Source organism: Triticum aestivum, chromosome 6A (assembly GCF_018294505.1).
Source record: "Triticum aestivum cultivar Chinese Spring chromosome 6A, IWGSC CS RefSeq v2.1, whole genome shotgun sequence".
Classification (NCBI taxonomy): domain Eukaryota; kingdom Viridiplantae; phylum Streptophyta; class Magnoliopsida; order Poales; family Poaceae; genus Triticum; species Triticum aestivum.
This window is the reverse complement of record NC_057809.1, coordinates 6,618,114-6,633,365: the sequence shown is the minus strand read 5'-3', so window position 1 is coordinate 6,633,365 and position 15,252 is coordinate 6,618,114. Positions and strand designations below refer to the sequence as shown.

Below are 15,252 nucleotides of genomic sequence, written 5' to 3'. Positions count from 1 at the left end.
AGGCCAGTTGGGTCGAAGCCCAGTGGCCAAGGGGGGGGGGGGTTCTCTCTATTATTAATAATTTTGTATTATTTCTTTTCTATTTGATTACATTCATCAATCTATTTTAGTTTTGTAAAATATTCTAGTAGTACCTAAATTAGTTCTACTAATTACACCACTGCCGCAAAAAGTTTAAACCTCAAATAAAATGGTTTACTATTTTATAATTAATAAAAGGCATTTATCTAATTGTTTTTGCTACTGTTTTATTTAGTTTAGTGCATTTAAATATTTTTGTAAAGACTTGGTTTACCCACCTATATTACTTATGAATTATTTGGCACATCCCGAACATTTTAGTTTTAATATTTGAAAACCCTTATTTTTTTGACTTGATTTTGAATTCGAATTTGAATCAGTTTCGAACCAACGTGAGTTTAACAACAGTAATCGTGATGACGTGGCCATTAGCAGGGAATTACTGTAGCTTGATTATCCGGGTGTCACATCCGGCTTGACGGGGCGGAGGCAGGGAGAGCCGGTCGACCGACCGAACGAGGAGGAGGACGCCCCGGGGTCCATGCGCCTCGGTGTCCACGAGCTCCCACGGCGGCGAGAGAAGGACGGCGGGGAGGGGTACTCCAGCCTCGGCGTGTTGCCGCCCTCGGTGTACTCGAGGACGACCTCCAGCGTGCGGCCGGACACACCCCACCATCGGCGCCGCCCCTCGGAGTTGAGCCTGCCGGAGGGCACGATGCCGTTGGTGGCCTCGAGCTGCTCGGCGTGACGGCGACGGAAGTAGGGCTTCCAGAGCGGGCTGTCGGGGACGTAGCACGGCCCTCCCTCGCCGCCCGCGGCAGAGAGGCGCGAGTACGTGCGATCTCCGCATGACGCGCCGTCCCGGTGGGCGGTGGTGGCACCGGGACCCCGCCGGTGCTGATTCTCCACGCCCCGGGCACCCGCATGTCCGATGGGACCGGGTACTCGGCCTCGTAGAGGAGCCGAGTTTCGTTTTCATGAAGGTGGCGGCGGCCGAACGCCGCCTGAGAATCGTTCGGCCATTTCTACGAACTGGGACAGCGAGGAGAGAGGGAGGAAGGGGAGATAGGGCGCGTCGGCGGTGGAGACTCTGTGCATGCCACCGACGCGCTGGGGTCAGCTTATATAGGCGGAGGCGGTGCGAGCACGCGTGGCATGCGCGGGGACGCGCGTCGTCACGCTCTGTCTAGGGGAAGGGAAGGAAGGAAGGAGGCAGGAAAGAGTTGTGTTGAGTTCCACTTGACTCGCTCCCCCGCAGATCGAATCCGCCTCGAATTCCCCGATCCAGCAGCCGCGACGACTCCGCCAGACCTCCTCCCCCTCTGCCCCCTTCCTCCTCGCCGCCCAGATCCCTCTCGCCCCCTTCCCCGACCTTTCAGACCCAGCGGTACCCCATCACCACCCCCGCCTTCCTGCCAGGTAACCGCCGCTCCCCCCTCCCCTCCCTCGGCTCTAACCCGGATCTGGATGTTCCTCTTCCCCGCGCGAATTCGCCCAATTCGAGCGATGTTCGGTTGCGGCCGAAATTGCCGGTTGGTCGCCGGAATCGCGCGCGTAGCTTCCGTCAAATCGGCGAATCAAGGCCCGATTCGGTGGAATCGGGGGTGCAACCGGTCGTAATAACCCTAGGAGGAATTCGGGGTTTGTTTCCGATCGTACGAGAGCCGAGGGGATCTGCTCCTCTACCGCTCCGGCAACCCGGCTAGGTTTTGTTATTAGTCGAGATCTCGTCTCGTCAACCGCGGGCTCGCAGCGCACAGCAGCAGCATGCGCTGAATTCTGCGATGCTCCTGCTCTCTTGTTCTAGTGTGGTTATTATTTCGCCTATTATTCACTGGGTGGATATGTTGGATCCTGCGCCATGATGCGGAGCAGTACATCGGTTGGGTACCCCTGTTTAGGGAATTTTGCTTCTGCTGTTCGGATACGCCCAAATTCATGGCAAGTAAGACTGCACAATTTAAACTCCAAGCCTCTGTATTTATCTCTCATCTGCTTCTACCAGGCATTTTAAACTCCATGCGGTGAATTCTGTGATACTCGTCCTCCCATCTTCTAGTCCAAGTTAATATTTCGCTAATTTATTGGGTGGATATGTTAGATCCTGGGCCATTATGTAAAGTACTAGTAGCACAACGTTTGGTACCTTTTTAGGGAATTTTGCTACTGCTGTTTAGATACACCTGAATTCATGGAAAGTTGAGTTAAACTGTGCAGGTTATTCAGATCGGTCCATGGATCGGCCAGTTTACTTGCCATGATCACAAAGATCGGACCATTTTCTCTTATACAAAAAGATACCAAAGCCCATACCGACACTCCAAGCCTCTGTCATCTGTATTCATCTCTCATCCGGTTCTGCCAGGCTCCACCTAAGAAATGAGATCTTGTATCTGTCCCTTTGCTTTCGAAGAGCAGAACAAACTAGAGAATTCAAATCCTTACAACTCGGCGTGCCAATTGGGCATTGGTTCATGGGGATATTTTTTGCCGTGATGGCAGAATTTTTCTGCCTTGCTCACTGATTGCCATTATAATTTGAATACTGAAAATATGTCACGAGATCATTTTTCGTACACGATGTGTTATTGTTTGGTTTATTCTGTATCATAACATTATTGTCGCGTTGCCTGAATCACGAAAGGGTCTATTCTTCTTCTTCACCATCCATATCTGTTCATTTTTCAAAAGTTGACTAGGCTTTCTTACCTGAAGCTTCTTCTTCTGTTGTTGCAGTAGTAGATCCCTTATGAGCTGGTTGGCTGCGGTTTCACTTCAGTTTGGGGGCTACTAAGATGGGTCAGCAGCTGGGCAGAGACAAGATTGGATCAAACTTAACAGCTGATGACATAGCGAGCGCTTTCTACTTCTCGCTCCTGCTCTCCCCTGTTGTCTCCTACTGGGATTGCATCTTCCGCAAGATAAGATACTCCTTCAGACCCGAGTGGGTGTAGCATTCTGCGCCAACCGCTTCTGCACTAGTTGGTCCGGGAGTAAATCGGCCGGCCCGTAGGAAGAAAGCATCTAGACAGGAGTCCAATAACTATGTACTTTGCAGATTTTGGTTTTCCGTAATTATAACTGGTAGCGGAGTTTAGCTGAGATAGTAGTAGTCAATAGCAAGCAGTCACAGTGGTCATGGAGAAAGCTGCGGGCAATCAGGCAGGGAAAGTCTTGAAGAAGGGAAAGAAGAAACAGGCGAAAGATGAGCTGGACCGCCAGAAGCAGGCTGAGAAGAAGAGGCGTCGGCTAGAGAAAGCGCTTGCAAACTCTGCTGCCATCATTTCAGAGCTAGAGAAGAAGAAGCAGAAGAAGAAAGAGGAACAGGAAAGGCTGGACGAGGAAGGCGCTTCGATAGCCGAAGCAGTTGCTCTTCATGTTCTCATAGGTGAGGACTCCGATGAATCCCGCCATCTGGTGCTGAACAAGCACAGAAGATGCAACGACTGGGACCCCTCGGCTGGTTTGGATTTCACTCTGGACACGCAAGGCGCAGCTGATATCTACTCCCCTGGTGGACTCATGTGCGGCAATCAAGCTTATGCTTCCAGCGGGAGGTGGATCGACTGGGGGAACGCTCATCCCCTGCCAACCTGGGGAGAAGTGAGGGACCTGAAAGCGTCCTACTACCAAGGAACGCTCCACCAGTCAACAGTCGCCTGCCCAGGCTACATGGCTGCCCAGGCCGTCTCATCGCTGCAGATCCGAGAAGACTCATCCTCTCCAGGCCAGGGAGTCGCCGCCGCGACCGTCGTTAATAGGATGCTCGGCGGAACCAACAGGCTCAACCTTTACAGGGAGATATGAAAAAGGAAGATATATACAACCAACCTCGTCGTCATAGTGGTTTTGTACATAATAGTCACCGAAGGTGTGCTGACTATTTTGCCTGCGTGCAGCTGTTCCAGCTATCAGGAGAATCTGATGGCGCAACTTGTTCCGCCCTTTTGTTTTCGTCAGTCGGTGTAATAGGATATTTTGCGTCTGCTATTGTTGGTATTGTAATGGAACAAATATGATTTCGATTCTCTTGCTGCTAGCTGGGTTTTCTCTCGAAAGTCTATATATAGTTCCATCTTTTTGTGTTTCCTCCCGAAATAAAAGGTGCCTGTGGAATGAAAAACTTTTTGGGTTTTTGCCTCCGTCCATAAGTGGATTGTTCCCAAGAGTATTTTGTTGTGCCAAATGAAATCCCAGAATGGAACATGCATGTATTGATCATTGCACTGGATGGAGCTGTGTATTATAAACTGCAGAGTTATGTACAGGGAAGAACCAGAACAGATTCCGGGAAGACTTATGGACCAATCACTGCGCATTATATATGGATTGATGTGACCCAATTGATCCGTACATTTTTCAGATAAAGGTAAACTTTATTGACTTAAAATGGAGCTTCGAATAAAGGTGAACTTAATTGACTCAAAATGAAGCATTGAAGAGATAAAAACACTCCTCTCAAAAGAAAGTAAAGATACAAACACTACGAGCAATTGAGGACACACCCAAACACTCGGCCTCTACATAGTTAGAACGCACACAGCCGACACACACACACACAAACTCGTCGGCATCTTGCAAAGTTATATAAGACCAAAGAATACGTACGCGAGGAAAAAAGAAGAACAAAAAAGCCCCAAAGAAATTAGATCAGTGGTCGGCCAACATATCCGTACATGAACGAGGTTAGGCCTTCTTTGATACAAAGGAATCTCAAAATGCAGGAATAGGAAAAACGCAGAATTATAGTGTCATGTCCTCTTGTATACCATAGGATTACGAAACTACATTAACTTGGTTGTTAGAGTGTTTGGTATTAGAAGAAAAACACAAACAAAAATCCCCAGGAATTCCCTCCAAAAAAGAGTAGCATGAATTCGACCAAGAGGTTTGCGGGGATGAAAATGTTTCTCCAAAATAGAACACAAATGGATCCTATGAGGAAATTACGAAGGATTCCAATCCTACAAATGGAACAACCAGCATAGAAAAACACCGAAAAGACTCAAATCCCCTAAAAATCCTATGTAATTCGTTTGAATCAAGGAGCCTTAGCCTAAGCCTGCCAAGCAACTTTTTGCTTTTTTGAGAACAGCCTGCCAAGCAAGTACAATCATGTGTATGTTTTTTTTAGAACACAATGTGTATGGCTTTGTTGTAGTTTTTTTAGGGCAAGCCTTTTTTTTTGAGACAAGGGAAAGGCTTTGTTGTACTGGAGCGTTGCGGGCTGAACAAGGAGGAGATGGGCTGGATGTGCTGAAAAGAACGAAACGGACTCAGCCGTCAGCCCATTAGTCCAAGACCTACCGAGGCCCGGACCGTCTAGGTTTCCACCACCGCCGCCTCCTTCCTCTGCCCTGCAACTCCGCCGTCCTCGCCGCCGCCTCGCCGGAGCTTCGCCGCCCCGACTTCGCCGGAAATCTGCCGCCCCGCCCTCGCCTCCTCCTCCGTAAGTCACCTCCTTCCCCGTGTCTTCTTCCCGATGCAACCCGCCGGAGATGAGCTACCCAACTCCTTGGTATTCGAGGATACATTGCCAAATTGCTAGTGAAGAAATCGATATTTTTCTTGTTCCCGTTGCTCGATAAGCATGCTCACGTTTCTGTTGATGGCACTTCTATCTTGTCCAGATTCATCATTTACTTAAACACCTAATGATATTGCTGTAAATTGGTCTGCTAGATGCCATAGTTGTCTCTCCTACAAGTTTTTTTGTCTGAATATTGTAGCTGAACAAATCGGCGAAAGCCACGTTGATGGCTATTCGTCTGGACTGAACACCCAGCTTCAAGAACACAATCTTATGATTCATGCTCACCTACAGTTGCTACATTGTGTTCATTTGATAACCTGTCTGTCATCTTCAACGACAGGGAGCTACATTGAGGTTTGATTGAGCGGCATGGGGTTGAGGGACAAGACCGAGACCGGTGAGGGGAAGGATTTCCTGGTGCCTATTAATCAGGCAGGGAAGGTCTTGAAGAAGGGAAGGAAGAAACAGGAGCTGGACCGCCAGAAGCAGGCCGAGAAGAAGCGGCGTCGGCTGGAGAAAGCGCTCGCAAACTCCGCTGCCATCATCTCACAGCTGGGAAAGAGGAAGCATAATAATAAGAAAGAGGAACAGGAAAGGCTGGACGAGGAGGAAGTTGTTTCAAAGAAGAATGATGAACCGGACCGCCAGAAGCAGGCTGGGAAGAAGCGGACTCGGCTGGAGAAATTGCTCGCAAACTCTGCTGCCATCATTTCAGAGCTGGAAAAGAGGAAGCAGAAGAAGAAAGAGGAGCAGGAAATGCTGGACATGCAAGTCGCTTCGATAACCGATGCGGTCGCTATTCATGTTCGCATCGGCGGGGAGTCCGATGAATCCCGCCATCTGGTGCTGAACAGGCACAGAAAATGCAACGACTGGGACCCCGATGCTGGTCTCAACCTTCACATGGAGATGTGAAAAAGAAGATGTATACAACCTCGTCGTTATAGTGTTTCTGTACATAGTAGTCACCTATTTTGCCTGCGTGCAGCATGTTCTTGCTATCAGATGAGAAGAATCTGATCTGTCGATAGCGCAACTTGTTTCGCCCTTTGCTTTTCGTCGGTCGGTGTAATAGGATTTTGCATCTGTTATCGTCGGTATTGTAATGAAACAGATATGGTTTTGATTCTCCTGCTGCTAGCTGGGTTTTCTCTCGAAAGTCTATATATAGTTCTTATTTGTGTTTCCTCTCAAAATAAAAAAAGGTGCTCGTGGAATGAACAGCCTTTTGTGTTTGTGCCTTCGTTCAGTGATGCACTTATTCATGGCTCGTCTCTCTACATCATCCGTGTTATGCATTTGTTGATCATTTCCCTGGATGAAGGTGTGTATTATAAATTGCAGAGTTATGTACAGGTAAGAACTAGAACGGAACAGATTCTGCCGCACTGAAAACTTCTTGTCCAGTCATTTTCACATTACTGCGCATTATACATGGTACATGGATCGGTGGTGACCCAACTGATTCGTACATGAACAAGGTTTAGGCCTTCTTTTTGTTTTGCATGCATGATTCTCAAAATGCACAAATAGAAAAAACACATATCGTGTCGTGTCCTCTTGTATCCTATATAGAATTACAAAACTACATAAATTTGAATGTAAGAGTGTTTAATATTAGAAGAAAAACAGAAAAGTACTCCAAAATAGAGTAACATGAATTATTTTTTCGACAAATAGTAACATGAATTCTACCAAGAGGCTTGAGGGGATGAATTTTTTTCTCCAAAAGAGGGTACAAATGAATCCCATGAAAAGAAAACACCAAGGATTCCAATCTTGCGAGTAGAACAGCCATCATCGAAAAATTTTGTAAGGATTGAAATCGTCGAAAGAATTCTAAATAATCTGTTTGAATCAAAATAGCCTTAGGCCGCCAAGCAAGTTTTTGCTTCTCTGAGAACAACCTAGTAAGAATATATTTTTTGAATTGTTTGGATTGATTACCACATGTGTCACGTGGTGAGCCTTGTTTACAGCCATGCGTATTTTTTCGAGACAGATTACAGCATTGTGTCTGTTTTTTGAGCAAATACAGTGTATGGCTTTGTTAGGAGGAGATGGGCTGGCTGGGCCGAAAAGAACGAAAAGTTCTCAGCCGTCAGCCCATTAGTTCAAGACCTAAGTCAGCCGCACCCTCTAGGTTTCCACCGCCGCCGCCTCCCTCCCTCTACTCCTCGCTATCGGCCACGCTCGGCCTCCTTTCCTCTCCCCTGCAACTCCGCCGTCCTCTCCGCCTCGCCGGACCTCCGCCGCCCCTCCTCCGTAAGTTCCCCCCGCCCCTCATTCACCGCGTCCTCTTCATTGATGCTACCCAGAAAACAGTCTTCCTGGTAGCTTCTTCTCGATGCAACCCGTAGGAGATGTGCTACCTAGCTCTCCTTGGTACTCGAGGATGGAATACATTGCCAAATGTTTACTTGAGAAAGTTGTTCTTTTTCCTGTTCCCGTTGCTCGCTAAGCATGCTCACGTCTCTATCGACTGATTGATTCTATATACGGCCTTTTTCCTAATTCTACGCGGTGCTTCTGTGTTTCCCAGATTCGTCAATTACTTGAATATACTGATGATGTTGTTGTAAATTTGTCTGGTTGGTATGTGACATGGTTGTCTCTTCCAGAAGAATTTTGTGTCAGAATGGTGCAGCTAAGCATTCGGGTTGGAAATCAAATTAATGGTTGCTCGTCTAGATTAAACACCCAGCTGTATGAATGGGTTGACAGCAATGATTGACTGTTGAAGTTTCTATGTTGTCTAGATTCATCATCATTTACTTATATCCCGATGGTACTGCTGCAAATTAGTCCGGTATATGCCATAGTTGTCTCTCCGAGGGGAATTTTTGTCAGAATAGTGTGGCTAAACGACCGTGTGAAAAACGGACCACAGTAATGGTTACTCCGTGTTCGTCTAGATTGAACATCCTGCTGTAGGAATGTACTAATCTTATAATTCACACTCACCTACAGCTGCTATATTGTACGTTTGACAACCTGACTTCTTCAGTTACAGGGAACTACATAGAGGTTTGATTGAGCGAGATGGGGCTGAGGGACAAGAAGAGGAACCAGAGGCGTGTGCTCTCGCGCCGCTCGGCTGGTCCCAAGACCGGCGAGGGCAAGGATTTCCTGGTGCGTGCTTGCCTTTGAACCGAATCGAACCCAACGGAAAGAAAAACACCCACACATCCATTTTGTTCTTGTCCCTGATGTTGTGTTGTGATTGGTTGGTGCAGCCGCTGGAGGGGAAAGAGCAGAGGGTCCGGGAGAAGAAGCAGCCTGAGGAGCCGGAGAGCACGGCCACCGTCCTGTACATCGGCCACATCCCCCACGGTTTCTACGAGGACCAGATGCAAGGTCTGTCTGTCTCAGTGGAGCTTAGAGAAGCGCAGCGGATGCGAGGAGGGGTCTGGTCTTAATGTCCGTCTTTGTTGGTTTGGTTGTTTTTGCAGGTTTCTTTCAGCAGTTTGGGGCTGTTAAGAGGGTCAGGGTTGCCCGGAACCGCAAGGTATCCTATACTGGATTACAAGGTATTTGATATATGTGTTGTGTTTTCTGCAAGCATCTGACTTGCTCTTTGGTGATGTGTTTAGACAGGGAAGTCTAAGCATTATGGATTCATTGAGTTTGAGAACCCTGAGGTAAGCACATGCATTTTTTGGATATATCATGGCACACTGTATGTTTGTTGTCTGCTTACAAGTTCCTGGCATGCTCTTGGTATATCAGGTGGCGAAGATTGTAGCTGATGAGATGAATAACTACCTGTTGTTTGAGCACACTCTGCAAATTGCGCCTGTCCCACCGGAGAAAGTTCATGCCAAATTGTAATCACTGCAACTATGCTGGTTATATGTTTATTTTTGCCTTTTGATAACGAAAGCATAGCCTTCATCTTCTGTTTAGGACTACACATAATTACCAGTAAATGAGGTCAATATTGTATATTCTTAGGAAAAAGCTGTCTAATCTGTGTTTCTGTCATGGAATACTTTTTACAGTGATATGGTTTCCCTATAGGCTACAGACACTCAGTTAATATTACCAGGCTGTTTGTTTCCACTCCATTGCACAGCTGGATTTATGCCTGTTCATAGAAAGAAAATAATGATGCAAGCTATAATCAGTGATGTGTGCTGATTGCGTTACACAAACTGTAAGCCATGTTAGAAATATATATGAATAGCTATAATGAGTGGTATGTGAATGTCAAAACACAATTATACACCAAGAATTCACTATGATGATAAAAACAGGCCATAGCTATAATGGAGGACTTGTGAGTCAAGGGTTTGTGAGAGTAATATGAATCGGTATATATGCCACTGCATTAATAAGTGCACCACTGAAGCTTGGTGGTAATCTCTTGTAAGAACTTGCAAGGTTCTTGTCTTAGATCTCATTTTTTTTGCTTTATTTATTCTTGAATCCTTGTTCTTTTTGTGTACTTTATTATGAACACAGAGGCTGTTGTAATTCTTACATAACTACAGTTCTGTTTTCCTGTACTTTTAGCATATAGCTGTATGTAGTCACTGTTTCTGATGTTTTGATTCCACATCTTGTATCACTTCTAGATGGAAAGGTGTGCGGAAGGGATTTATACCAATTGACCGGGTAGCAATTGAACGGAAGCGGCTTAGTAAGGTAATCTGTCGCTAACTACAACCGGAACACGGAATTTTACGCTGTAGATTAATATAAGCTGTGTTGTGTTACCAGGATAAAACAGTGGAGGAGCACAAGAAGATGCTCGAAGGAATTGTAAAGAGGGATGAGAAGCGTCGCAAAAGAATCAAGGCTGCTGGTATCGATTACGAGTGTCCAGCCCTTGTAAGTAACACTTGATGCTGTTCATTGATTTAATAAATTGGTCTTACTTCACCAGATATGAATTAGTTCAGCAATTTGCCTGCAAAATTCAACCTTTTTATTTACCTGGAGCAAAAGGCACACAATTGTAGTGTTCTAGAGCCAATTTTGCAATGTGTTACTTTGTAGGTCGTTGATAATTATAGTAGTGCTTATTTATTCTTATCTACATTCGCTTACTTGATATAAATAATTTATGCAATAGCACCAGTGTTCATCCCAGGCTTTGCTTAATCATATTTTGTTCTGTGCTTCAATTGTTTTTTTGTTTCATGCCATATGCGGCCGGTACTCTGTGGAGATAGCTTTTGCTTTCTGCCTGTCTGATTTTAGCTAAACGATGATGTTTTTTCTTTTTCTGATTGTATGCTGTGTGAGGTGATGACAAGATATTTGCCTGGTTGCTTATGATTTTCTTGGTCATACAGATAGGAAGCGTTCAGCCTTCAGCTAAGAAGATCAAGTTTGATGAGGATTAGCTATACAGAAGGCAGATGGATCTTTATCCGGTTGGAGTGATGGGACTCTGCTGAGTTAACCTGGCTGGTCTATTTTAGTAGGGATGAGATGGCGATTTCGTACTTTGGTTTTGTATCTGTGTTTGGTCGATGTTATGTAAGTTAAATGACTGGTTTATGTCTGTGAAGAAGCATCAAGCTGTGGTGGAAGATTAATGAACTTGCTTTCTTTCCTGCTCCCTTATTTACATCCTTCAGCTGTCACTTCCTTCAGCTGTCACTGCAGATCCACCATATAATTAGTGTTAATTCGTCTCCCAAGGTTTAATAACATACTCCATCTTAAGAACCTTGAATGCCATCTTAAGAAAATATACGATTTTCTAGATTCTGGATTTGTTGCTACTTTAACAATTAGCTACTTCAGCGATCATTTCTTAGGTTAATTTGTGTTTCAACATTTACACCTTGTAGATCATTTTTCGGGGATGCATGCTGGAGCCTCAATATGATCAGGCTGCTTGCATGCACGCACGAATGTGGTTAATAAGATTTCGCCATTTGCTATGGCACCCATGATATATAGCATTACTGTATAAATATCCAGACGGAAGCTTTCACTAGGAACCAACATCATCTTGAGCTCTCAGAATGGTAGACACAAAACTAGCATCTCTCGGTTTTATTGCCCTCTTGAGCACTGGATTAGCCAATGCTTCAATGAGCAGGGAGATCCATGGGGAGGGAGGCTCCAACTCTAGCTCTGAAGGAACAGGCTAGGCAGAGGGAGGGGGTGGTGGAGAAGTGAGTGGTGCTGGCTCATGTTCTGGGACTGAAACTGGATCTGGCCAGAGTTCTAGCAGTGGCACACATGCAAGCGCTGGAGCTCGAGGTGGAGGGGGTGGCAGTAGCCAATATGGTGGTAATGGATCCGGTGTCGGCTCAGCCTTCCAGTCAATATAGTGTAGGAGGGGGTGGATATGGTGAACTTGGTGTATCTTCTAGCTCTGGTAGTACCATTGATGGCGATGGTGGAGGATTGTGAAAAACATTTTTCAGTCGCTTCCAGTCCCATGAGTAAGAATTATCCAACCATGCCAATGCATTTTCCTCCAAATATAAAGGGAACAACTTCTTCTTTACTTCTCTCTTTGTCAAGCTTGAAAACTCAATTAGACCACATAATTCTTTCATAAATAACGAGTGCATATCAAGATGAACAATTCCATCTCCTGCATAACGGTTATTTTTCACTTGTTCAAGAATGTCAACATGTATTTCAAAAGAAATATTTTTAGTAGGTGGAGGTTCCTTCCTAACCACTTGTGCACGTGGAGTGGTCACCCCAAACAAGCATATTAAAGGATTAGTTTCCATAATAGCAGACGAAAACAAAAAACAACACGTACGATAAAAGTTGTCCTTACCAAATTCCACATACCAAGAGCGCTCTACACTCCCTGGCAACAGTGTTAGAAAAGAGTCTTGATGATCCACAAATATAGGGGATCAATCATAGTCTTTTTGATAAGTAAGAGTGGCTAACCCAATGAGGAGCAGAAAGAATTTACAATCAGTTTTCAGCAATGTTTCACTACAAATGGTGTAAAGATGGTTTTGATAGATAGTTTGATAGCAAGATAAATGAAAGATCTTTCACCAATACTTCTCCTATGCATCAACTACGATGTGTAATCAACACACACAAGTACTCACATGAACCAATATGAGGTTTGATACAAAGATTGAACACAAGAGAAGAACTACGGTTTGAATATGAGATGGTACTGGTGAAGATGTTGATGAAGATGACAATCCCCCCGATGATTGGATTGTTGGTGATGATGAAGGCTTCGATCCCCCCCCCCCCTGCGGAGGGAAGTTTCCCCCACAGAATCGCTCCACCGTAGAGCAAAAGTGCTCCGCCTCGCAGATGGAGGCGGAAAGTATCAAGGGTTTTCTATGTTTTTTCCTAGAGCAAAATAGAATTTATAGTCAAATGATGTCGGGACGAGAGCCACAACGGCCCCACAGGGCCACATGGCGCTTAGGGGGTAGGCCGTGCGACCAAGCCGTGTGGGGGTCTGGTGGGTCCCCTATGGTACTTCTTCACTCCATAAATCCTTATATATTCTAAAATAATTCCCCAAAAATCCATGTTGCATTTGGAGCTCTGGGAAATTGTTTTTTCTTTCATTGCATTTTAGGTCCAGATTTCCAGTTGTCCAACAATTCCCCTCTCTTTGCATTTCTTATAGTTTAAGAGAGAAAATACATTAGAATTTCATCATAATGTTAAATATATAATTGAAATAGAATAAATTATAGTAGAAAATAATGATGCAAAATGGACGTATCAATGACATGTTGTCTTCGTACTTCTACATTACAATGTTTTGTCTGATTAAAAATGGGCAGGTACCTAATCTATCTATACATATACTAATCAGAGACTCCCTGAAAGTTCCCATGTTAATCAGAAATTACAAGCATTAATTTGGTGTAAACGAGTTATTACAGTGTAGATCTTCGGATATATTATTAGAACAAGAGACAAATAATGGTGGAGACTTGATTTAATGTTGTACTAATAAAGTTATAATATACAGATCAAAAGCACAAAAAACCATAGGTTAGATCCTCCTTTCGACTACCACTCCCACCGCCGTCTCCGCCGCCCTTCTTGTTGCTCGAAGAAGCATACAACGAGGAGCTCCGTCCAGCTACACCTCTTCAGGCCATGTTGCTTTTGCACGATACGGTTGCCTCCGCAACTGCAGTGGCAATGATGCGGAGGACGGGGTGTAGAAGTGGTTGGTGTTGAGTAGCACAACAGTGGCTGGGGCTGCAGGTCGGCGGGGTGGCCGTGACGGCTGGAGTACGTGACGAAGAAGTTTTCTTCGTGGGGCTTCGAGGCAGCGATAGTTGGAGCTGTAGGGCGCCGGTGGGAAGAGTTGTGGCAGCGGTGCCCTTCCTACAGTTCTTTGCGGTATAGCTAAATTAGAGGAGCACATGAGGAGGAGGAGTGATGTACTGGGATGGGTTCATTTCTTTTTCTGTTTTTGATGAGTATGTTGGGGCAGGGGCGTTTTTGTCCGAATGAAAATACATGAAGTCAAGTGGCTGCAGGGGCATCTATCGATATATGTGAGAGTTGATTTGACAATTTTCAAAGTGTGGAAATTGCAGTGAGATTTGTTATTTATGAACGTATGGAAATTGCAATGAATTTTTTTGAATTGCCATAATTGGAGTGGCACTTATCCAATTAACCCCAGTTAAGGTCAATTGTCACAGTCTAGAAATCTCTACCAGGTGACTCCATCGATTTGACCACTCTACTAAGTTTTTTTAGATATTTAATTCTACATACAAATGCGTAAGTTGCATATATTAAGGAGTATGTTGTCTTTAATATTTAAGGCATAATTCATTATAGTGAAAGTTTTTCTTAACATTTCAGACTTAAATAATTGTGACACAATATAATTTTGGTTTAGCACAATGCATAATACATATATTGATGTTAGTTATAAATGAGAATATTCCTTAACATAAATATCTCATATATTATCTCAATTAACAAGCATGCAATTAGTCAAGTTGAGATACTAAGAAGTAAAAAGGTTTATTATAAATGGTCGAGAAAAATTTACTTATAAAAGAGAAGTATGATGGAAGGTGTGTTTCATGATTTTTTTTCACACACCCTCTTTCATATGTGGTTGTGGTTGCAAATAAAAGGTGTGTTTGTTTACATGCTACTTTTTTTAGCCGTTTCATGTCCTTTCTCCATTACCCTGTCTTTAATCCTTTTGACCATTGCATTCTTTTCTTCTTATACCAATCTTTTTATTTTATTGTAATATAAAGGAGATTTTGATTTCTGTCTAGACCATATCAGTGCTAATTATCGAAGTTTGTTAGGTGAATTAGGGACCAAGGAAATTAAGCTGTGTTTATTTTGCTATTTAAGGTAACTATGTCTTATTTCTTGGAAATGACCATTTGTGTTTTATAAAATTACGTGTAGCACTTCTCTGTGACAAACAAATGGGGTGATGAGAAAGGTCAAATACTTGATGGAAGGAAAAAAAATCCTGAATCACCCACACCACAAGTGACTCCCTTGGATTTGGAGAAGAAATATAAAGAGATGAATGGATATCACCCAAGTGGTGGATTGGCTTAATTAATCGGATACTATACGAGTAAGGAATACTGAATGATGTTAGTTGTTTATTTATAATTTTTGTGCTGTTTTAAGTTCTTGATAACCTACTTGCTGTTAATACTACCTAGCTTCTGCCTTCCTATCATATGAATACAAATTTAATACTCCCTCCTTTCCCAAATATTTGTCTTTCT

At 44.2% G+C, this 15,252-nt stretch overlaps 3 protein-coding genes across 5 annotated transcripts; all 3 read left to right on the top strand.

Annotated features, from left to right (window-relative positions):
* Positions 1 to 1,193: 1,193 nt before the first annotated feature.
* Positions 1,194 to 4,050, top strand: LOC123131603 (uncharacterized). Its single transcript, XM_044551263.1, has 2 exons — positions 1,194 to 1,440; positions 2,758 to 4,050. The coding sequence occupies exon 2, from the start codon at positions 3,160 to 3,162 to the stop codon at positions 3,826 to 3,828; it is 669 nt and encodes a 222-aa protein (XP_044407198.1). The 5' UTR covers positions 1,194 to 1,440; positions 2,758 to 3,159; the 3' UTR covers positions 3,829 to 4,050.
* Positions 4,051 to 5,323: 1,273 nt separating this feature from the next.
* On the top strand, positions 5,324 to 6,713 carry LOC123129926 (protein enabled homolog). The gene is made up of 2 exons (XM_044549890.1): positions 5,324 to 5,470; positions 5,895 to 6,713. The coding sequence occupies exon 2, from the start codon at positions 5,924 to 5,926 to the stop codon at positions 6,467 to 6,469; it is 546 nt and encodes a 181-aa protein (XP_044405825.1). The 5' UTR covers positions 5,324 to 5,470; positions 5,895 to 5,923; the 3' UTR covers positions 6,470 to 6,713.
* Positions 6,714 to 7,701: 988 nt separating this feature from the next.
* LOC123131602 (MKI67 FHA domain-interacting nucleolar phosphoprotein) lies at positions 7,702 to 11,118 on the top strand. Of its 3 annotated transcripts, none has more exons than XM_044551259.1 (9): positions 7,702 to 7,819; positions 8,562 to 8,686; positions 8,791 to 8,911; positions 9,007 to 9,062; positions 9,148 to 9,195; positions 9,284 to 9,381; positions 10,132 to 10,201; positions 10,277 to 10,387; positions 10,855 to 11,118. In XM_044551259.1, the coding sequence occupies exons 2-9, from the start codon at positions 8,597 to 8,599 to the stop codon at positions 10,903 to 10,905; spliced, it is 645 nt and encodes a 214-aa protein (XP_044407194.1). In that variant the 5' UTR covers positions 7,702 to 7,819; positions 8,562 to 8,596; the 3' UTR covers positions 10,906 to 11,118. The 3 variants fall into 3 exon arrangements, with proteins under 3 accessions (XP_044407194.1, XP_044407195.1, XP_044407196.1); XM_044551260.1 differs by having other exon boundaries at positions 7,731 to 7,819; positions 8,568 to 8,686; XM_044551261.1 differs by having other exon boundaries at positions 7,785 to 7,808; positions 8,568 to 8,686.
* Positions 11,119 to 15,252: the final 4,134 nt, after the last annotated feature.